The sequence below is a fragment of the Carlito syrichta genome, unplaced genomic scaffold, assembly GCF_000164805.1.
Source record: "Carlito syrichta isolate Samal-C Ts95f unplaced genomic scaffold, Tarsius_syrichta-2.0.1 Scaffold309850, whole genome shotgun sequence".
In the NCBI taxonomy this organism is placed as follows: Eukaryota; Metazoa; Chordata; class Mammalia; order Primates; family Tarsiidae; genus Carlito; species Carlito syrichta.
In genome coordinates this window covers 597976-620502 of record NW_007253946.1, presented here as the reverse complement: position 1 = coordinate 620502, position 22527 = coordinate 597976, and the positions used below count along the sequence as shown (strand labels likewise).

General features: G+C 44.2%; 1 protein-coding gene across 1 annotated transcript in view; it reads left to right on the top strand.

Moving 5' to 3' along the window:
* Window positions 1–22527, top strand: part of XPO4 (exportin 4) — a 73727-nt gene that overhangs the window by 47304 nt on the left and 3896 nt on the right. The window contains exons 9-18 of the mRNA XM_008067988.2: window positions 5466–5642; window positions 6216–6358; window positions 6864–7009; window positions 7821–7998; window positions 12981–13140; window positions 13658–13827; window positions 14514–14688; window positions 16244–16537; window positions 17288–17468; window positions 21094–21212. Of these exons, the coding sequence (XP_008066179.1) occupies window positions 5466–5642; window positions 6216–6358; window positions 6864–7009; window positions 7821–7998; window positions 12981–13140; window positions 13658–13827; window positions 14514–14688; window positions 16244–16537; window positions 17288–17468; window positions 21094–21212 (1743 nt within the window). The remainder of the gene's footprint in view (window positions 1–5465; window positions 5643–6215; window positions 6359–6863; window positions 7010–7820; window positions 7999–12980; window positions 13141–13657; window positions 13828–14513; window positions 14689–16243; window positions 16538–17287; window positions 17469–21093; window positions 21213–22527) is intronic.

Genomic DNA, 22527 nt, shown 5'->3' with positions numbered 1-22527 from the left:
TACCACATCCGGCTAATTTTTGATTTATTGTAGAGATGAGGTCTCGCCAAGTTGCCCAGGCGGGTCTCGAACCTGCGGGCTCAGGCAATTCACTCAACTCAGCCTCCCAACGCGCGGAATTACAGGCTGAGCCATCGAGCCCTCTAGTCTTTTTTTTTTTTATTTTTTATTTTTTTGAGTTGGAGTCTCACTCAGTCGCTCAGACTGGAGTGCGGTGGCCACTCCCGGCCACCGCAACCTCAACCGGCTGGGCTCTGGCAAGCCTTCCGCCTCAGCCTTCCAAGTAGCCGGAATTACAGGCATGCGCTACCACGCCCAGCTGATTTTTTTATTTATTGTAGAGATGAGGTCTCACTGCCCAGGCGGGTCTTGAACGCACGGGCTCAGGCAATCCACTCACCTCAGCCTCCCAAAGGCGTAGGATTACAGGCTGAGCCACCGAACCCGGCGTCTTTTTTTTTTTTAAAGTTTTATTAGCCACAGTTTGGAATTCAGAATTTTTCATTCTCTGTCCATCATAACAAAGAGAAGGAAATGGATAGAATAAGCCATATCACAGTGATTGAATGAATCAGGTGATGAATGTCAAGAGACAGTAGCACTCTAGGCTTCAACATTGATGGTAGAATTAGTGAAATCTCAGACTGAGTTTTAGCTGATGGTATCATAGATACATTTTCTCAGATTTACCAGTCGATGAGCAACTGATATATTTCTAAAGACAGAAAGAAATATGATAGTTTCATTCAGTCAGTCATTTCACAGGAAAAACGGCATCATCCACTATTTTGTGGCAAGAGTGTAGCCCATCATGTTTTGTTATTTTGCTGAGGGGAACGGGGGGGATGTTTACTGTGTTCTTTCATCTTTTTGATGTTCATGCAGCAGATGTGCTTGATACAGTTTGTAATGTACCAGAGCTGAAAGGAGTTTGTACAAAGGGGACTGGAAGGGAATGAAGGATGTAGAAATGAAACATATTCCTTGGATTGATAATTTTCGTTAGCATTCATAAATCTAAATGAATATGTTAATGAATTTATGGAGCCAAGAATATGACATCTTTCTTCAACAAAATTAAAAGCCATCCAAGTTCTCAGAAGCGCCTCGCATTCTCTTCTGGATCTTTGCAGTCAGAAGAAAAGTACAGCGAGTTCTGAGGACACCTGAGTGAGAAGCAGCAGCATTAACACATTCAAGCCTGTTAAGGGAGATCTTGCAAGCACAGTTGAGCCTCAGTTTCCACACATTCCATATTTGCAAATTCACTTCCGTGCTAAATTTACTTGCAACCCCCAGATCACACTCTTAGCCCTTTAGCAGTCATTTGTGAACATGTGCATGTGCACAGTGCCAAAAAAATTTCCATCATCCAGCACGGCGTGTTCCTGGCTGAGGTCAAGGAAGGCAACACTCTGCCTTCTTGTTTTGGCTCTCACCCTGTACACAAGCATGCCTTTCATGATTTGTTTAGTGCCATGTGTTTCACATTTTATACTAAATGGGATGTTCCAAACTCTTGTCACAAATTGTTGAGCCTTTTCCTAGGCATTGACTGACTGGATCATTTCACTTTTTTAAGTGGCCCCCAAGGGTAGTGCTGACCTGCTGTCTGTTGTTCCCAAGTACAAGAAGGCAGCGATGTTCCCTGCTTAGATGATGCATGTGTTAGAGAGACCTCCTTCAGGCATGAGTGGTGGTGCTCTGGGTTGCAAGTTCAGTGCTAGTGAATCTAGAAGATATGTGAAGTGTCTTTAAACAGAAGCACACTTAAAACCAGATTACTGATCAGTTCACCCGTACTTGGTGAAACATGTTGCGATCAGAGGTTCACAGTCTAACTCTGTCATTTTCCTAGAAGCAGTAGAATTCAGTATTTGTGGCAACTTTGTAGAGCCTGACTACCACAAATAACAAGAATTGCCTGTGTATACTATTTTCAGTATATTTGTAGTTTTAAGACCAGGAAAAAATGGAATACAAATTTGGATTGGTATGTTTAAGTTCTTTTTTTTTTTTTTGAGTTGGAGTCTCACTCTGTTGCCCAGACTGGAGTGCAGCGGCGCGCTCCCGGCCACTGCAGCCTCGACCTGCTGGGCTCCGGCGATCCTTCCGCCTTCAGCCTTCCAAGTAGCTGGAACTACAGGCGTGCATTACCATGCCTGGCTAATTTTTGGTTTATTGTAGAGATGAGGTCTCGCCAAGTTGTCCAGGTGGGTCTTCAACCCGCAGGGCCAGGCAATCCACTCACCTCGGCCTCTCAGAGTGCTGGCTGAGTCACCCAACTGGCCTGTTTAAGTTCTTATTAAAGTTATCTATTGAAATTTTTTGCCCTGGGCCAGGTGCAGTGGCTCACGCCTATAATCCCAGCACTTTGGGAGGCCAAGGTGAGAGGATTACCTGAGTCCATGGATTCGAGACCAACCTGGGCAACTTGGTGAGACTTCATTACTCCAGTAAATCAAAAAATTAGCTGGGTATGGTGGTGTGTGCCTGTAGTTCCAGCTACTTGGAAGGCTGAGGTGGAAGGATCGCCTGAGCCCAGCAGGTCGAGGCTATGGTGGCCATGAGCCTGCCACTGCACTCCAGCCTGGGTGACAGAGTGAGACTCCAACTTGAAAAAAAGAAAGAAAGATATTCTATACTCTGTCCTTTTATTCTTATGTAAATCTTTCACAAATGGCTTAAGAATATTAAAGACTTAGAAAAAGTCCATTGGACCCAGATAGTGAGTGCTTTTGGGAGGTCCTAATGTGAGGTCATAAAATCTGAGGGCATAAATAAGAAAGCCCGGTTCAGTTCCCTGGGTGTGTCATTGCTGTACCGTGGTGGTGTTTTGTGGTGAGCCAGCGCAGTGTGGAACATCTGGAACGGAGCTTCCATCACTGTCCTTTTTTGGGTCGCTGACAGATCGTTAGAATCACAGATTGAAGTTGTACTTTGATAAAGGTTCCAGAGTTCTGTGCTGGCAAGGTGAGGGTCTGTACATTTGCCTAGAAACCAACCAGGAAACCAAGTGCAGGTTGACCCTGGAGACCGTTTGCATTCCTGGATTTACCAGTGATGAGCAGGATATCAGTGACTGTGGGCTGTTCCAAAACCTTCTTGGAGCGGGTAGGTGGTCCACGCACTCTGCTACTTTCTCTGTGTGGGAGACTGACCCTGAAGAGCATGCTTCTTACAGACTGGCCCTTCGTGTTTCTGAAACGTCTGTTTGCATCTCACTCTTCACTCTCAGCCCAGGAGCACGCATGGTACGTCACCATGTCTGTGCTCTAAGACTGGTGTGTGACATGTGCTGAGTTCTTGGGGTGTCCTCGAGTAGTGTGAGCCAGTGAACTTGTAGATGAAGAAATGGGGCCATAGGCTAAATTATGTATCCAGAGGACTAATTAATAGCATAATGAGCATAGCGATGGCAATTAGAAAGCGAGGCAGTCCCTCAGGCAGTGTGTCTGATCTTCCTTCTCAGCATGGCAGAATGCTTGACCAGGGCAGTGTTTTAGGACAGCCTGTACGTGGGGAAAAGCATAATGCCCACGCCCATGTCACCGTTAGTCTCCTTCCAGACAATATCACTTCTGTCTACTCGCTTGCCTCTGTCGTGTTGGCCACCTTGGCTCCCGTCACACTATGTGTTCTTGGTCCTCCTCCCCCTACCCCAGCACCTTCTTTGGGCTCCTGTGAGGGCCCTGTCTTCATCCTCTTCTTCATCAGCACCTTCTTCTAGATGGATGTTTTTGGATGCAACTTTAAGAATAGGTGCTTGGGCATCTGTATGCAGATGATGCCCACATTTGTATTTCCAGCTCTGACCTCCTCCCTCAACTTATTGGTTTGTTGACCACTCCGCTAGGGTCCCTGGTGCCCCTCAGACTCAGCACATCCAAGGGAACAGCCTTTGGTCTCACACACACACACACACACACACACACACACACACACACACACGTCGTTGCCCCCCAGTCTTCTGCATTTTAGAGGTCTTCCTGGCATCAGGATAGCAGTCCATTGCCGTCAGGTTAGCAGTCCATTGCCACCCTTGCTTTCTCAGAATCTGTTCCCAGTTCGGCCACTAGGCAATGCCTCCACTGGCCAGAGCCCCCGCCATGCTTCGCCTGCAGGCCATGTAGTTTTCTCATAAAGAGTTGCATCATATGGGATCACTTGTGCTCAAGCATGGCAGCAGCTTCTTGCTGCAACAAGAAGGAAACCGTGTGTCCTGGTCACAGCCTCTCGGGCTCTCTGGATCCCCTCCTTGCCTGTCACCCCATCCTCCTTACATCAGGGCCTGTCACCTGCAGCTCAGGGATACTAGGTCTCTCTGTGGGCACATATGCCCAGTTCCTTCTTGCCTCCTCACCTCTCCAGCTTTGTCAAGTAGGGTGGCCTTTGGCAAAGGGTTAGCTCCGTTCAGGGATATTGTGGGCCACAAGTACCTGTAGACTCGCCTGAGGGTGCGATGACTTCATTCTCTGAGGTTTTCCCTCTTCCTTCCCAGTGGCTTAGTTTGGTATAAAATTTTAACTCCGTTTTAAACCAAAGTCAGTTCAATAGTAGCTAAATGAAGGCGAGCAGGAAAGAGGAACATTAAGAAGAACACACTAAGTGACCTTACTGAGACAGTTCTGCAGCATGTGTGGCTCGCAGTCTTGTGAGTGGGCCCGAAGGGTCTGCTTGGGGGCTCTGTGGTGCTCCGGCCAGCTACTTGGCCAGCCAGAGCTTTGGGCCAGCACAGACCTGGCCTTCCCTCATCTTACCCACTTGTCCCTTTTTCTAAGTTCTCCACATGTGTTTTTTTGGTAAGAAGAAAAATTAACTAATGGAAATGAACCAAAAAGAGAGAAAGGGATTCATTCCCACCTTCACAAAGTGCTTGTGCTTGTGCTTGTCAAACTTGATTTTTCTCTGAGGAAGGGACACTTTGATATTTCCCTAAGATTATGAATTGAGCCATTGGATCCTAACATTTTGGAAGACGCTACCTTTCTGCTGCGTGGAATTTGCTTTTCTTTTTGGTTATAAAATGAGCTATTTCTTGTTAAGGCGCATGTATGAAATTATCCCCACATATTCTTAAATATGCTGATAAGGTCAGTCTGTTGTGATCATTCTTCAGTTTCTCTAAAATCATTTTGAAGTTTGTAAGATGTGCACATTTCATTCTGTTCTACCAGTTCTCTTCTTGACTACAGAAAAATGTTAGCGTTATTTTTGTTTGACAAATACATGTTCCACAAAGCACTAACAGCTGGTTTTTAAAGTAAACATTAATTCCAGATTACCTAAGGATTTAGATTGAAGTTAGAATGATTCTAGAAAGTTTAATTAAAAACTTACTAATATTTGGGAAGCTCTGTTAAAGGAATAATTAAAACTCTTTCTGTGTGTGGTCACATGACCATTGCTATAATGTCCGTTTTAGTTCTATGGATATTTATCTTATAAGTATGCTTTTCTTTTAGCTTGACAAAGATGACATGGTGTACATGGAAGCATATGACAAACTGCTGGAGTCCTGGCTTACTTTGGTCCAAGATGACAAACACTTCCATAAAGGCTTTTTTACCCAGCATGCAGTTCAAGTTTTCAATTCCTATATTCAGTGCCACCTAGCCGCTCCAGATGGCACAAGGAATTTGGTAAGTTTTAAGCCAGATGGTAATTGAAAGCCTATTTCATTATAGGCTCTGTTTCATCTTATTATACATTATACAGTACAGAAGAGCAGGATGGACCCTCAGAAGCTTTGCTGAGGGCACCCATGATCCTGGTCTAAATGGGTTCTCAATGCTTACCTCAGTTACCTTTTCTGCAGTTTTCAGTTATCCACCTCTGTCTTTGTGGTTGTCAAGAGACATGAATGACTTGGGCCATGGATCCTGAAGATGGCGGCATTTTTCAGTGACAGAAGTTAAATTCTCTGATGTGGGACATGGGTTGTGGGTGTGTAGCTAGCTTTGTGTGCCGTGTGTGCTGTGGGGTGAAATCTCTGTTTCTCTCTCTCATGTGCTTCCCCCATCTTTTGTGAGCACCAGGGCTGTCGACAGAGTTAGAAGGGCGTTCCTTGGTAGCTGCCCTGAAAGATGGGCTCTGGCCAGCTCAGCTCCCTGTCCCCAAGCAGCGCTGGAGTGTTTTTCTGATGCTACAGAATTACAGGTTTCCTGGAGCAGATAGTGCAGTCCTTTATTGTCTGTCTCTCTCATCTGCAATAGACTGCCAATGGCGTGGCCTCTCGTGAGGAAGAAGAAATCAGTGAACTTCAAGAGGATGATCGAGACCAATTTTCTGACCAACTGGCCAGTGTAGGAATGCTAGGAAGAATTGCTGCAGAACACTGTATACCTCTTCTGACAAGGTACACACGGTCCAAAGAAACCCCATGGAGCAAATATTCTTACTCACAATTCCCCGGCGAGCACTTAAAGTGTTTAAGGACTAAACACCCCCACCCCGTGTCCCAGCACATTGGAACAAATGGACAGAAACTCACTCACGATTGCCTTCCTTGGCTTGTACACTTGGAGCCCAGGCACTACAGCATAGATGGCAAAGAGATTATGGAAAGCATGGTATGAGAAACGATCTGACCCATATCAGTAAAACTTGGAGTAACCAGTTTTCAAATGCCTGTTGTAAACCTTGATTGTTTGTAAAGCAATGTTTTCATCTGACATCATAAACAATAAATTATAATTCTTATAGTGCAATGAGAACAGCTGTGTACCATAATATTTCTGTACTTGTGTTTTTGCGCTAATATCTCAATCTTAACTCATGTTGTCTGATATGTGGAATTCATAGGTTGTTCCAGGTCTCTGCTTATTGGCTTTTGTGAAGCTGTTGGTTTTTTCCTCATTTAGTTTATTAGAAGAAAGAGTAACAAGGCTCCATGGTCAGTTACAACGACATCAGCAACAATTACTCGCTTCCCCTGGATCAAGCACTGTTGACAACAAAACGCTTGATGACCTCTATGAAGATATTCACTGGCTTGTTTTAGTTACAGGTTGGTTGGTTGCTTCTTTTAAAGTGTAATTGCCAACTGAACAGCTTCTTAAAAGAAACTTCGTACGTTAAAAATAATAGTTTGTACATAGTATTCGACGACATTTGGATACAATTCTTTTCTGTCATGGAGCTATGGATGCATTTTTAAAAAACACTGGCTAATGTCTATGCAGTGTCTATTTCATCCAAATGTCTCGTGTGCATCTCATAGTGAGTAGCCCACGGAATTAGTTCTGTTAGGTATTGTCGTCATTATCATCATCATCATTATCTCCATCTCATCGATGCAGAAGCTGAGACTCAGAGAGGTTGAAAAATTAGCCCGTGGTCACACTGCTGCTAATTTTTGGAGCCACAGTGCACATCCAGGCAGTCTGACTTTTAGAATCTTCTTCCTTAACCTCCATGATTAATGTTTCTGTATTTTCAATAAATAGGAAAAAAATCTTGACTTTTGAAAGGACATTCCCCAATATCGACTTCCAATGTAGCAGAATTTCTATTAACTTTATAGAATATGTTACTGAAGTTATTAAAAAATAGTAGATTAGAGAGCTTACATGTCCCTGTGAATTATAAAACTGGTGAATAAAACATTTGTCCTTTGTCCTTTTCTGTATTTTTGAGGGTTAATTATCTGAGAAATAGAAAGTTTCTTCTCCTCAACTTGAAATTAGCAGATTAAAATTTATAATTTGCTTTTACATCAATTTATATGATGTATATAAATCAAAACTGAAAAAATTTATAGTGCAATTTGATAAATGTAGATTTGTTAAGTGTTCATTTTAATTTTTTTTAAACTGAAGGCTACCTCTTAGCTGATGATACTCAGGGAGAGACTCCGCTAATACCTCCAGAAATAATGGAATATTCCATTAAGCATTCATCTGAAGTTGACATTAATACAACACTTCAAATTTTGGGATCTCCAGGAGAAAAGGCTTCTTCCATCCCAGGGTACAACAGAACAGATTCTGTGATTAGGTAATATGAACTCTATAGCTGTGCTCTTGTACTTTATGCTGTTTTATACATTCTGAGTTGATGGGTAGATGACTGGAGCGATAGGCACGTTGTAAATTGGATACATGGGAAAAAAGAAAACTTGGAGAAGCCTTGAAGTGCACAGGATGACGAGTGCTCAGTGACCTTAGGCTGTGCCAGTCTAGTGAGAGGCAACAACTGTGCAGCACTGAAGAAAGCAGGTGTCGGGTTACTCTGAATCCAGTGGTGTAGAAGGGACACTGGGTCTGATGTCCTGTGAGCCGAACGCGTCTGCCAGAGCGCTGCACGGGGGGTGGGGGGTGGCGTGGCGTGCAGGCGTCCCACGGGAGGGCAGCCAGACGTGCACTGACATAGACACGCACTGGCACATTGTGTTCATAAAGTCGGAGACTGTGTCTCAGCAGCTTTCTTCAGGAAAGCTGTGTCTCCTGTCTTGTGAAGTGGAAATGTTCACCCCGAATATGTGAAAAGTGAGAGCCCTGTTGGGCAGTTACAGGAGTGGGGGTCACTTTAACCTGCCTGGTTGTAATGGCAGAATGTCTTCAGTTCTTCATGGGGTTGTCAGAGAGGGGGAAACTTGGACTAAATGTGCTGCTGAAGTGAATTTGAAAACAACATTTTACATGCCACCATCTTTAACTTATATTTAGGCTGCAGGCAGAGATGTCAGTAATGCTAATAACGGATTTTGTCAGTTGCAAAATCAGTAACTCACACAGGACGCTATCCTCTTCATTCTTTCATTAATGCAAAAATGTATAGCTGTTATTTAGACCTGTGCAGTAGAAAATATGATTTCTAAAAATTTGGAATATTAAACTAATATCAAGGAAATGTTTGGGAATCTATTTCTTTATCATGCACTCTCTTGTTTGAAATAAAATATCAGTACTTTATTGAAAAAGTCTTACCTCTTTTGGGATTAATAAGTCATTAGATTTGGTTTCTGTGGAAATCAGTGCTTTTGTTTTGGTTTGTGGTGAATGTTAATTTCAAAGGCAGTTTATTTCAGGGTGCTGTAGGTTGTGTATTATGTGTTATATTTTGGGCCTGGGAAGTACCTGCAGGAATGCTTTCCTTATATTTTAAGTGCTTTTTCAGTTTTTGCTAGTCCCAGGTGTCAGTGTGGGAGCAAAACATTTTGGCAAATAAGAGCACAGACTATGGAGGGTTGGGACCAAAAAAAAAAAAAAAAAGCCAGTTTTTAAATCCAAAAAATTAATGTGAAATTTAATGATATATGAGAGAAACATTCCCTATTTAGCTGTAAACATAGTTCACGTTTTTTGAAGAAGGTGTCATTTAAGAAATGATTGAGTGCTGACTGTACCAGGCACTCTTGGAGGTGTTAGGGGTCCCGCTTCTCAGGCAGAGCTCCTCGTGAGGGAGAAAGAACAGGAGGTGATGTGCTGTGGTAGAAGACGCAAGTGCTGTGTGCAAGAAGCCAAACAGGTGAGAGTGCTGGGCGTGCAGCCTTTGGGGTCATGTTGTTACACACAGTGTGGTCTGTGTGGGCTTCTCTTAGAGGTGCCTTGTGAGCAGAGGCCGAAGTTGGAGGGGAGGTCGTGAAGGTGTCTGGGGGGAGAGCATTCCAAACAGTAGGCAGCACGTGCAGATGCCCTGGATGGGCACGGCGTGATCGAGAGCAGCAGGAATGCCATGACGGATAGAGCAGGGGGAGGTAGGGTTTGTAGGAGATGGAGTTCGGGAAACGGAAGGAGGGCCGAGAAGGTCCTCATCTTTTGCCTTGTCTCTGGCTTTGGCCCCGAGTGAAGAGGGTTGCTGTTGTATTTTGAGCAGAAGAGTAACTTTTGTGTGACAAAGGTGACTGCTGCACACATAGGAGATGGTGGCCGCAGGGAGATCCATCAGGAGTGAGTCCAGAAGCCAAGAGAAAGGTGATGGCCAGGTCAGCATGATAGCTGTGCATACCGTGGGCCAGAGAGAGCCCTTGTCCTAACTTGGCTTGTGGAGTGCAGATGTAACCAGGGTGGGCTAGAGATAGGAGAAGCTGCGCTTGCCACCTAGACTCTGTTCTAAGGTAGCGTGCTGGAGAACTCAAAGTGGAACTAGGGTCGCAGTTTTGGAACATCAGCAGTTTATTTTATGTATTTATGTATTTATTTATTTATTTCTGAGTTGGAGTCTCACTTCGCCGCCCAGGCTGATGTGCAGTGGCATGTTCACGGCCACCCCAACGTCAACCTGCTAGGCTCCGGTGGTCCTTTCGCCTCAGCCTTCCCAGTAGCCAGAACTACAGGCACACGCTGCCACACCCGGCTAATTTTTTATTTATTGTAGAGATGAGGTCTTGCCAAGTTGCCCAGGGTGGTCTTGAACCCTCGGGCTCGGGTCTGCTGGCCTCGGCCTCCCAAAGTGCTGGGATTACTGGCTGAGCCTCGGAGCCGGGTCAACATTAGTAGTTTAAAAACTATTTTGAGGTTTTTGTCAGTAGTGTCTTGAGCTCCCCTTTGTGCCAGAACTTGAGGACACAATAGAAGTGTATACAAGGGGCATGAGAGCGCCTGGGAGCCCTGGTCTGCTGGCTTCTCTGAGGATATGCCTAGGGAGTGAGAAGCTGTGAGGGTAGGGGAAGAGCACTGGAAACCTTGACCTGCTGATGCTGCAGCACAGACCTTAAGAGAGTGGCTTGGGGAGAGGAAGTTAGTGCAGACGTGGCTGGGGTAAGACCCAGGAGGGGCGGGCCACGGAGGGGTGGGTGGGATGAAGGACAAGCAGGGCGGGCACGGTGAGTGGGAGTGAGGACACGCAAGAACATAGACACACAGGACACAGTGGAGAGGTGTCACCCTGGAGGCATTGTTCTCTGGTGCTGGGCTACCCCGGGCAAGGCTGGGGGAAAGCAGCTTTCTGAGGAGTCTTGGAGACCAGATGGAGAGCTGCTCTTCCCAGGCAGGAGAGGGGCTCCTGCGGGCCTCCCTGGGGTCTGCTCTCAACCCCCTCCCCAGTGACTTTTTCTTGAACTTTTCTCTACTTCACAAAGAAAGGTGGCCTGCGAGTGTACAGCCAGCACGTTTCGGTCTTTAAGCAGCATAAAGAGGCCCTAATCAAGCTGTCAGCTACTAAAGCATTAAATGTACTTCTCAGCGGTAGAGCTCTGTGAGTTTTGGCGTATAATTTGGAAGATTGGATGACCCTGCCATTTAAGTAATGTATTCCGCTCATGTGAACAAGTTGTCTTGGTGCCTGTATCTATTAGCATGGGAATAGGAACCAGATCATGCTTAGGCCTCACCCATCTGGCGATAAGTAATGTTTATTCAAAGATTAATGAACTAGGAGGGATGGACAGCTCTCCACTGAGAGTTATGTAGAGCTTTATGTTTAGTGATTTACTTAAATTTGTATTGTGTTTTGTTCAATTGTGTACTTTTAAGTATTATGATAATAACTCAATCCAGAAGGTGCTTTTAAGTAGTCTTATGATCATTGGAAATTTTTAAAATTATCTTTCAAGATGTTGACATTTGTATCAGAGTATGTAGTATGATCAATAAATACTTGACTATAAAAATGTATTACATTAGGATACTGTTCTATGGAGAAATGAAATCAAAATAAAAACAACACAGTTGTGTTTTATGTTTCAAGTGGATGATGGTGGGTATCAGAACACTATGATAATTAGATTCCAGCACTTCAGTGTAAAGTGTGAGCATGACCATTTTCTTTTAAATTCTGTTAGGCTGGAAATGATACTTAAAATTATTTAATCTTACGGGGAATTTTGAAACAGTTACAACTTGGATACAATGCAAGGCTGTTGGGGTCTTTGTGTTCATCCACCCCCTTAAAACAACTCTGAAGAGTCTGAGCACTGTGGTGCAGGGAGAGTTTGGAGAGTGAAAAAAGAAGAGAATTGGGTGAAGCCTTAAGCTCTTCCAGACTTAAGGGAGAAGGTCAGAAGAAGAGGAGGCTGCCAGAAAGGCTAAGGCAGAGAAGAGATAGATGACGGGGTGCAGGCAGCAGGGCCAGAGCAACTGAGGGAAGGGCAGTGCAGGGCAACCATGGGCCAGGCCTCGGGGCCACCCAGTTGGGCAAGGAGCGTGTGTCTGTGCGGCTTCATGGCTGTCTTCCTGAAGGAAGGCGCAGAGCCCAGCCTTAGTGGCGGAACCCCCGTCCTGGCTCTGATCATTGCATGGTGCTGTGGTGATCCTGAGGGCACTGGGGAAGGGGCGGAGCCCAGCCTAGTGGGTAGGACCACTGGCCTGGCGCTGACACTCACTGCCTGGTGCTGTGGTGGATTATTTCCATTGCATCCTTTGCTCTTGCCTCTTGTCTCACGTCAGTTTACATATTTTATTTCTGAATGTTCCCCTGTCCCCACCCAAGATATTTTTATTTGTTTTGCATGGCATGCATTGACACCACATGTCCACTTATGTAGGTAATCTTTCTAGCAAGATTTTTTATTTTATAATGCCTTGAGCAATCAAATTTGTGAGGAAATAAGTAGGACTATCAGCTATAGAGACAAGGCTCAATATTCAGAACGTTCTAGAGAAGTCAGCTCCCAGATCTCATGCCGTAACATGACCTGACATAAAAAGAAACCTTGCTAGCCAAGAATTTTAGGTAGTGATGGAGGACTGAGGGAACTTGGTGTGTATTCGGAACATTTACTGTGACGTAGCTCTCCATTTTCAATCTGAAAATTCTCTTTTGGCAGCAATGCTGAAATTCACATGTGCAATTGCAACTTCAACAGAAGGATGTCTCTGGTGTTGACTTTCTTCCTTTTCTTTATCTTGTCTCTTAGTGAAGGATCAGAAATAATATGGGACATTTGCCTTCAACACTACTGATGAAATTTTGAAATATATATAGCCTGCATAAGTCCAGAGAGTTGAGAAACAAAAAAGGACATTTAAGGGAAGAAAATGTGGTTAGACGACACTAAATAGACAAGAAAGTAAATGACTTCTGTTTTGTATCTACAGGCTGTTATCTGCCATTCTAAGAGTTTCAGAAGTTGAATCTCGAGCAATAAGAGCAGATCTCACTCATCTATTAAGCCCTCAAATGGGCAAAGATATTGTTTGGTTTCTAAAACGCTGGGCAAAGACTTATCTCCTGGTGGATGAAAAACTGTATGATCAGGTCAGAATGTAAAACTGTTAAACTTCATTTGGATTAGTGATGGTGGCAATTATAGAAGCAGGAACATTGTCTTATTGATTTCATCAAAATATCACTGTTTAAGAGCAATTAAATACCTTCCACATTAAAGAGAGCTGTATGGATGGAATGCTATTTTAGTAGGTTTTCTTAGAGCACATCATTTGATTCCGTTTATTTTAACCAGTATTAAGATGGAGATTATAATTTGGGAATAGATTGATTTATGTTCTTTGTATTTGGTTTAAATATTATGCTGATGTGTCAGTAATAATGAGAATAGTGGAAGTTTGCAGGAAAATCACATTGGAAAACCTGAGTGGTTTGAGAATGTGTTTTGACTTATGTATTCACAGAAATGAATACATAAGTAAAGTTAATGTGCAAAAAACAAACACTACTTCACATATAGATGCTAATTTCAGTTTGATTTTTCTACGAATCTTTTTTTCAATTCGTCATTATTTCTGACATTCAATATTGTGTTTCCTTTCTTAAGATAAGTCTGCCATTCAGTACGGCATTTGGAGCAGATACAGAGGGTTCTCAGTGGATAATTGGCTACCTCTTACAAAAAGTCATCAGTAACCTCTCGGTCTGGAGTAGTGAGCAGGACCTTGCAAATGACACTGTGCAGCTCCTTGTCACTTTGGTGGAAAGGAGAGAAAGGTAAGCCCCTTGTTGTATGTGTTTGTGTGGGGGTGAGAAATTCTTTTACGCTTTCTAGACTAGTCTTTTCACCTGGCAAACAGTCACACAGTCCTAAGTCCAGGTAGAACCTATGGTTTTTGGAGTACTATGCTTTTAAAACTATATCATAAGCTCATTTGAATGTTCAGACATCCTGTTAGTATTATTCCCATTTTAAAGACAAGAAAAACCGGTATTTAAACTGTAATGTTGGTAAGTAAAATTTGTAGTGCTTTCTGTAGCAATTCTGAAAGCATTTACATGTTTCTTACTCTATAGGAATATCATTTTATTGTTATTACTCTTGTCATTGGCTATTTTTTAGATTCTTATAATTTACTATGTACTGTTCTAGGCAGCAGCGTCTGATAATCATTCATGTGTATATCTCTAATCTTTATATCAGTGTCCGCCATGAAATTTAGGACTGTTATTACTGTTGTTCTCCCTATTTTGCAGACTATAGAAAACTGATGATTAAGAGAGGTTAAGGAAATTACACATTGTCCAATGACTAGTGGGAGCCTATGTGACTCCAGAGTCTTACTGAGTTTACTGTACTATGCTTGAAAAATGACTTAAATCTAGTTGTCTTTAATTTTTATTTTCCTAGCATATCTATAATGAAAGCAATACCTTTTATGTTTCATTATTTCTACCTGTAGGGCAAACTTAGTAATCCAGTGTGAAAACTGGTGGAACTTAGCCAAGCAGTTTGCCAGCCGAAGCCCACCTCTTAACTTCCTGTCGAGTCCTGTGCAGAGAACACTGATGAAGGCTCTGGTCTTAGGAGGTTTTGCACACATGGACACAGAAACCAAACAGCAGTACTGGACAGAGGTGACTGTGCCTTCTATTTTGATTGCACCCTCTGTGTGTTGCCATAAAATTGTGTGTGGAGACAATGTCTCAGTTGTAGCTTTTCTGTTTCTTCCTTCTAATGGTTAAGTTGAAGCTTCTTAGTTACACTCTCTGACGACCTGTCCATGGCTGCTGTGAGATGCCATTGAGTGTCATCAGGTGCCTGCCACTATAGGCACACACTCCCCGACTCAGCTGAGGGCCTGAGCCAGTTCATCAAATCTTCTTTGAGGATCTGTGAAACAAGCAGATGAACAACTACATCCGTTTTCTAGGGCTTCTGGAACAAAACACCACACGCTTAGTGGCCTTGACAACAGAAATGTACTGTCTCCTTCTTCTGGAGGCCGAAAGTCCAGGAGGAGGCATTGGCAGCAGTGGGTCCTTTCACGGACCGTGAGGTGAAAGCGGTAGCTTCTGGTGTTTGCAGGCAATGCATCTCCCTGCTCTCTGTCTTCATGTTTCCATTGTGTTCTCCTGTGGGTGTGTCTGTATCCAGCCCCTTTTCATGAGGCCCCCATTATACTGGATCAGGGGCCTGCCCTACTCCAGTATAACCTCATCTTAACTAATTCCGTCTGCAACAACCCTGTTTTCAAATGAGGTCATGTTCCGAGGTGCTAGGGGTTTGGATTTCCACATATTAATTTTTGGGAGACATAATTCGATCCATAACAACCACTATGGACACGGGGTAGTTCATAGGCTTTCCACAAGAGTTCGGGAGTTGCCATTGTGAATGTGGGTCTCTACCTACAGTCCTTGTGTCTGGAATGCTTTTGAGATCCGAGAAAGGCCCAGTACAGCAGTAGGCAGCCGTTCGTGGCTTCACAACCAGGGAAGTCAAGCTCTGTATTTTTACTTTAAATCACTGTATTATATGGACAGCTTTAAGTGGAATTACTTATCTGCTTGAATATGAATACTCTTCTTTGCAGGGCAGGACTGATTAAGTTATGGTCTGTGAGAAGAGGTGAGAGCTTGGTGTAAGCAGAGATTGGTGAACTGCAGCCTATGGGCCAAATCTGACTTGCTATCTGTTTTTGTAAATAAAGTTTTATTGAGACATAGGCATGCATACTTGTTCTTGCTTCTGGCCACCTCTGTCCTACAGTGCTGTTGTAGTTGAGCAGTTGGACTAGAGACGGTGTGACCTGCGAAGTCTGAAATGTTTACTATCTGGCCCTTTATAGGAAAAAGATTGACTGTGCCCTGCTATGGTGGCTTTATTTTTTGTTTTATTTTTGGCTCATTTCTTGACAAAAGATGGAGGGAAGTGGCAGGATCCTGTGAGGTGTGTTTTATTTCTCCATGTACACCAGAGGCTACGATGATCCTCTAAGCAGGATCACAGTATGTGGCTCAGATACCCTTTGCTTTCCGTGCTCGTCCTGCTCCAATGCTTAGAAATGTTTTAGAAAGTAAGTATTTAAGCAAGGAGAGGAAAGACAGAAACCATGGGTACCAAACCGCTAGAAAGTTCTCTTTTGCCCTAGAGGAACATTGTTAGAAAATTCCTGCGTTACTCATGTAGGTTCTCCAGCCACTTCAGCAGCGATTCCTGCGGGTGATCAACCAGGAGAACTTCCCGCAGATGTGTCAGCAGGAGGACGTGAAGCAGGAGGTCACCGCCACGTTGGAGGCCCTGTGTGGCATCGCCGAGGCCACGCAGATCGACAACGTGGCCATCCTGTTCAACTTCTTGATGGACTTCCTTACCAACTGCATCGGGTTGATGGAAGTGTACAAAAACACCCCCGAGACCGTCAACCTCATCATCGAAGTGTTTGTTGAGGTTGCTCATAAACAGATATGCTACCTTGGAGAGGTGAGCTTGTTTCTCAAGCATCCCCTTGGGAGGGACACACTTTAAAGTGAGGGTGAACAGCAGGCGCTTGACTTCACATTTAGCCAGTGGTACCTGAAATAATGTCTGAAGTCCTCAAAAGAGTCTTCAAAACGACTTTTAAAATAGACTTATACTTTAGATGAAGCCATGTGGAAAGAATGTCAATTCTTGTTCTGCGATTTTATTGTTAGAATAAGGCTAGTAGTTTGAGCATAACTGTACCAATAGCATAATATATGCTCTTTAAAATTATGTTGTTACTGTTTAATATAGTTTAAAACAAGCATTAGATCTGCTGTTGGAATGCAGAGTAAATTAATTTAGATGTTATTTCAAAATTTACTTAATAAAAGGCCAGGCTTTGTGGCTCACCCACACCTGTCATCCCAGCACTGTGGGCGGCTGAGGCGAAAGGATTGCCTCAGTCCAGGGGTTGGGGACCGGCCTGAGCAACATGGTGAGACCTCGTCTTACAATAAATAAAAAAATTAGCCAGGCATGGTGGCGCGTGCCTGTGGTTCCAGCTACTCAGAAGGCTGAGGTGGAAGGATCACCTGAGCCCAACAGGTCAAGGCTGCAGTGGCCGTGAGCGTGCCCCTGCGTTCCAGCCTGGGCAACAGAGTGAAAATTCAACTCAAAAAATAAAAAATAAAAAAATAAAATTGACTTAATAGTTGTGTCCCAGCTAGATTGTACCAAGTAGCATAACTTTTGCATATGTCCTTGCAGTCCAAAGCTATGAACTTGTATGAAGCCTGCCTCACTTTGCTGCAAGTATATTCTAAGAATAATTTAGGGAGACAGAGAATAGATGTGACTGCGGAGGAAGAGCAGTACCAGGACCTGCTTCTTATCATGGAGCTCCTCACCAACTTACTGTCCAAGGAGTTCATAGACTTCAGCGACACAGGTAAAGTGTCGTGTGATGGGTTTTGATTTTTTGAGATGGTTTTTAAACTTTGTTGTTATTGCCATTTATAGTAAAGCAGAGAGGATGGTCTTCTTTAAGTGAAATCCCGTGAGGAAGCTGAGTTCACAAAACAACTGGAAAAAGATCCCTGGGGTGGAGGTGAGAGTGGGGCCAACACCCCCAGCTGCTTGGCTTTCCTCATACAGGAAGGATAGTGATAGTGTCTCCACCTTCTGAGAGCTTATGAAGTGACACGTGCTGCTCTAACTTCTCACAATGACATGAAGTAGATGCCATCGTTATTCTCCTTTACAGATGAGGAAACACAGAGGTGAAGTAAGTGCCCACAGATGTTTAGCCAGTGAGCTGCAGGACTGGGGTTCCAATCCCAGCATATGACTGCAGATTTCAGAGTTGTGCTTTGTTGACTAGTCATTCTTTCATATTGACTAGGATTTTCCGCAGTACAGTTTGGAAAACCCTGCTGGGGGAAGCCCAGGGCTCTTTTTGACAGGCTGCCCTCTGGAGACCTGACCTGGTGGGCGTGGGGAGCTGCCTGGCCTTCCGTGCCTCTGCTGACTGGTGAGATGGGTGTGATGATACATACCTATCTGATGTGTGAAGGACAGCTATTGTTACAGCAAGAGCCCAACCAGCCAGCTGGACCTCGTTTCCTTGTGTGGTTTTCAGTGCCATGCAGTACTGTATTATCTCTTACCCACTGCCAGCCTGCCTTCAACAGCACAGATCCCGTTTGTAAGTAAGAGGCTCCCATGTCCCACGTGCTCTGGTACCATGTGCAGACATTCGTGCTAGTGGGCGTGCCCTTGTCCTTGCTGGGTTCTTTTTCTAGGTCATGCTGCGACTTCCCTCTGGACTCGCTGCTCCCAACCCTGGAGGTATTTGTTCTCTGCTTCCTTTATTGGACCATGGTTTTTCCAGGGTCTGCTCTGTGCTGGCACCATCATTATCACAGTGTAGATGTGGCACCGGGTAGAAGGTATGAAGGCCTTGTTCAAGCTGCTCCCGGTGAATCCGGTCCACTGTGTCAAGGCCGGGCCTCGCCCGGCTCCTTGAGGTCTGTGTTTCTTATCCCAGGAGCTCTTGCCCTCCTCTGGTTCACATGTGCCTTTCCCTTGAAGAGTGTCCATTACACTAGCCCGCAGAGCTACCCAGACAGCATTCATTGGTTCATGGACTCTTAGAAGCGCTTCCACCAACTTCCCAAGGGTATCAGGAACCCAGGTTAAGAACCCTGTATCCTGAGGAATCTGTGACTCTTGCGGGAGACCCAGAGCTAGGACATATGTGCATTTAGATGACTTTACTGTCATGATTACCCTATAAATCATTGTTTCAGATTTCTCATTTCTAGAAATAGTAATCGTATCAGCATTTTCTTGGATCCTTGTTCTGTGTCTGAAACACTGCAGCCCCAATCCAGACTCACTAACTCTAGATATCTGTACTTTAACAGTTTTCTCCATGTTCCTGATGTACTGCCAGATCTGGAGAGTAATCCTATGCATTGCTTTCAGAATGATTTTCCTGAAATAATGTGATTGTGTTTCCTGTCTACTTAAGTACTACAGTAAATCCCAGTACCGATGGGCTTATAATGGAGGGGGGCAGTACTCATTACCAGAAGATCTTCAAATCCTGTGAAAAGAGAGGGGTTATGGTGGAGTAAACATCAAGAGAGAGTGTGGCAGATGCTGGCCAGCTTGCAATCTACCCTTCCTCCCTTCGGGCTTCCTCGGGAATCAGAACCACCTTCCTGCCTCCCTGTCTCCTAGCTAGGTCCGAGGGAGGGCCCTCCCTTGCCAACCTTCCTGGGCTCTTCCTTTGTGCTGACATTTTGCCACCTGTCTGCGTCGAGTAGAACTCATACCGCCAGTCCAGGGATCACTGGGTGGACTCCAGGGAGTTTGCCAGGCCTGGTGAGGGTGATGTGTCTGGGGTCACTTGCACAGAACAGGCGGGAGAGCCATGAGGGGCATCTGAAAATGCCTCTCCCAAGTCATGTACAGTTGCCCTTCCCCCTGTAGGCTACCCTCAGAAGAAGCTGTAGAGCGGACAGTAACACAGAGCAGGTGGCAGAGTTTCAAAATTAAAGCAGGGAAAAGATTAAAGTCATAATGAAAGGTTATGAGAAGAATTGATGCTAAAATGCTCAGGGTTAATAAAAAGAGTAAGGGTACATGGGATGGAAATTGAGAAGAAAAAAAATGATAAGGAAGCAAAATTACCTGATAAAATATTAATAGATGGTGAAAAGGAAGATAATGTTTTATTTTTTTAAAAAAGATAACAGTGAGCCAGTATAACATATAAGATAAATTAAGTATTATAGAACAAAATGGAAACACTAGGTGAGCTATTACAAGCATACTGGCAACCTGCCTGGGCCCCCTTCCATGATGCGGCATCCTGAGCCGCGCTGTGACCCTAGCAGAGCAGGTGCTCAGGAGACACTTCCTATGGCCCAGCACAGCCTGTGCAGGCCCTGAGGCCTGTGTGGGGGCAGGGACACCTGGAGTGGGCGGCCAGCTCCACACCTGGCTCCTCTCCGAGTGGCTATGTGCAGAGAAGGCTCACCGCTCCTCCTTTGGGAGAGGCTCCTGGGGAGCAGCTCAGAATGATGCTGAAAAGGTGGTTGTTAAGGAGTAACATCTCCCTGCGGTATCTTTATTGTTTTAAAAGAAATATGCTCTTAGTAGAAAAAATCTTCAGTACAGAGACAGAAATGTCACCTATACTTTTTGATACCATACAGAGTCAACTATATATTGCACTTTGAGAATTTCCTTTTTGGTTATTTTTGCGCAATTAAAATTTTTCATGACATTTTAAATGACTATGTAGTATTCCATGTTTCAGAATTTAACCTGTATCTCTTAATATTGGACGTCTGGAGTATTCATATTGCTTCTCTTATAAATGGTAATGCAATGGTCATGTCTCTGAACAAGCCACCGTCTGAATTTCTGATGATATTCTTGGTAGATAGAATGCTCCAAAGGGTCTGAATATGTTCCTTTTGAGGGCAACCCTCACATTATCTCCTTACCAGCAGTAAAGTATCATCACTTAGAAATCAACTGTAATGAATGAATCACGCTTTTAGGAATTCGCCTTGCCTGGTGCATAGTTGGAAGGAACTATTTTTCGCTGGACTCAAGGCTTGTTAAATGTTTATAGGTGCTGCCCTTTCACCTACTCGGGCCTTGTATTCTCATGACTTTGTATGTAGATTCAGTCACATGTACTGAGAATGAGAACTTGGTGATTGCTTTATTTTTAAGCTGCTTTCTTTTTTATGTAACGTTTTAGTATCTATGTTTCCCACACTTGAGGTCCAGTTGATGTTGTATGGGTAGCATGTCAGCAGAGTTCATGTTTTAGAACATCGGCCAAGCATTCATGGTGCTTTTATTTCTAGACTCTCCCCTGTCCCCAGCCCTCCCCAGTACTGCATGCAGCATGGAGCACTCACATCCCCTAACAGATTCAGTGCAAAGGATGGCCCAGGGCTTGGGTGTATTTTCATTTCATAAGGGTAGCATTGGAGCCTTGGCAATGTATTGATGTTACAGCCATAGACCGCATCCTCTTATTTTGGTAGATGAAGTATTTCGAGGACATGAGCCGGGCCAAGCAGCAAACAGATCTGTGTCAGCAGCAGACGTTGTTTTATATGGAGTCAACCTGATTCTGCCTTTGATGTCACAAGATCTTCTGAAGGTACTGAAAGAGCAAGTTTGGACATAAAGCTCTATGTGCTCAAGGTTCAAAGGTATCTTAGATGAGAAGAGATCTCTGATCAATTAAGGAGTTCTGTCTGTTAAGTGCACATGAAAATAACATTTCTGTTGTGGTTACTTGTGCGTGCTTCTCAGTAACACGGGCCCTCACTCAGTCCTCTGTTCCTGCCCCAGAGTCCTGCGTGCCCTGATACATCAGTGATTCATTTTGTCAGGGAGTGTGACAGAAAAAAACACCTGCCCTTTCAGAAACTTGAGTTCTGTTAGCAGTTTTGATTCCCTCATCAACTGTCTTGAAGGGAATAAAGTTAGTCGTATGTATAAGCATGTTCCTCTGATTCTTTTGAATATCATTCTCTGGTTGATGGATTGAGTGTAGAGGAAGGCATTTTCCATGCTACTGTACGTAAAAATGGGATGGTAAGAAACTAAGACTAATGCAGTTTGGACATTTTTGCATGTTCCAGCTTCACTGTGCCTTGGTTTCACCAGTCAACACTGAGAGTGTGGTGGTGGTGAGGCTGCCTTTTTCTTCCTCCCATAAGCACCACAGGGGAGGCGAGGGCTCTGTTATGAATTGTCATTGGGGATAAGCATGGGGACGAGTGCATGGATGGAGAAGGAGATAGGGTGCGTGTGTGTGTGCACACAAGCATGAGATGAGGGTGAAGGGGACAGGGAGTAGAAAAGAGTTGAGATTGTGTGGAGAACGACAGCGCCAGGAAGGCGGGCATCAGAGCAGGAGTGCCGCCAGGCACCAGCAGAGCAGGTCTCACGGGTGTCCCTCTGGAGAATGCCTCCAGCTCCTGGAAGCAGTGCTGACCGCCATGAGCCCAGTGTTCAGGCAGCACCCAGGAGATAATCGCGTATGGTCAGCTCTGAATTCAGGCGTGTGTTTTCTTAACTGCAGTTAAGCCGGACAGCCTGCTTTTACCTCCCCTCTAGAACCGTCCCACTAGAAGGAGCTTTGAGAAGCGGAGCAGATGCACACTTGGCTCTAGGCATACTCTCAATAGCTTGTGTCATCTTCTTCTGTTCTTCAACATGCTTGAGTAAATATAAAGACATTTAAAAAGAGGTTTTATTCCTGGGTCCTTTAATACTTTTAGATATGGCTGCCTTGTTTACTTTTTAAAGGTAAACATAGAGTATATGGAATTGGCTGTAGCTCTTACTAACTATCTAGAAGGTAATTATTTCTATTGTCTGTTTCTTCCATAGTGGTTACTAGAACGTACCTTTTATCGTAATCTGTTTTCACATGTACTTAGGTCTTTATGTTTTCTATATCTTGT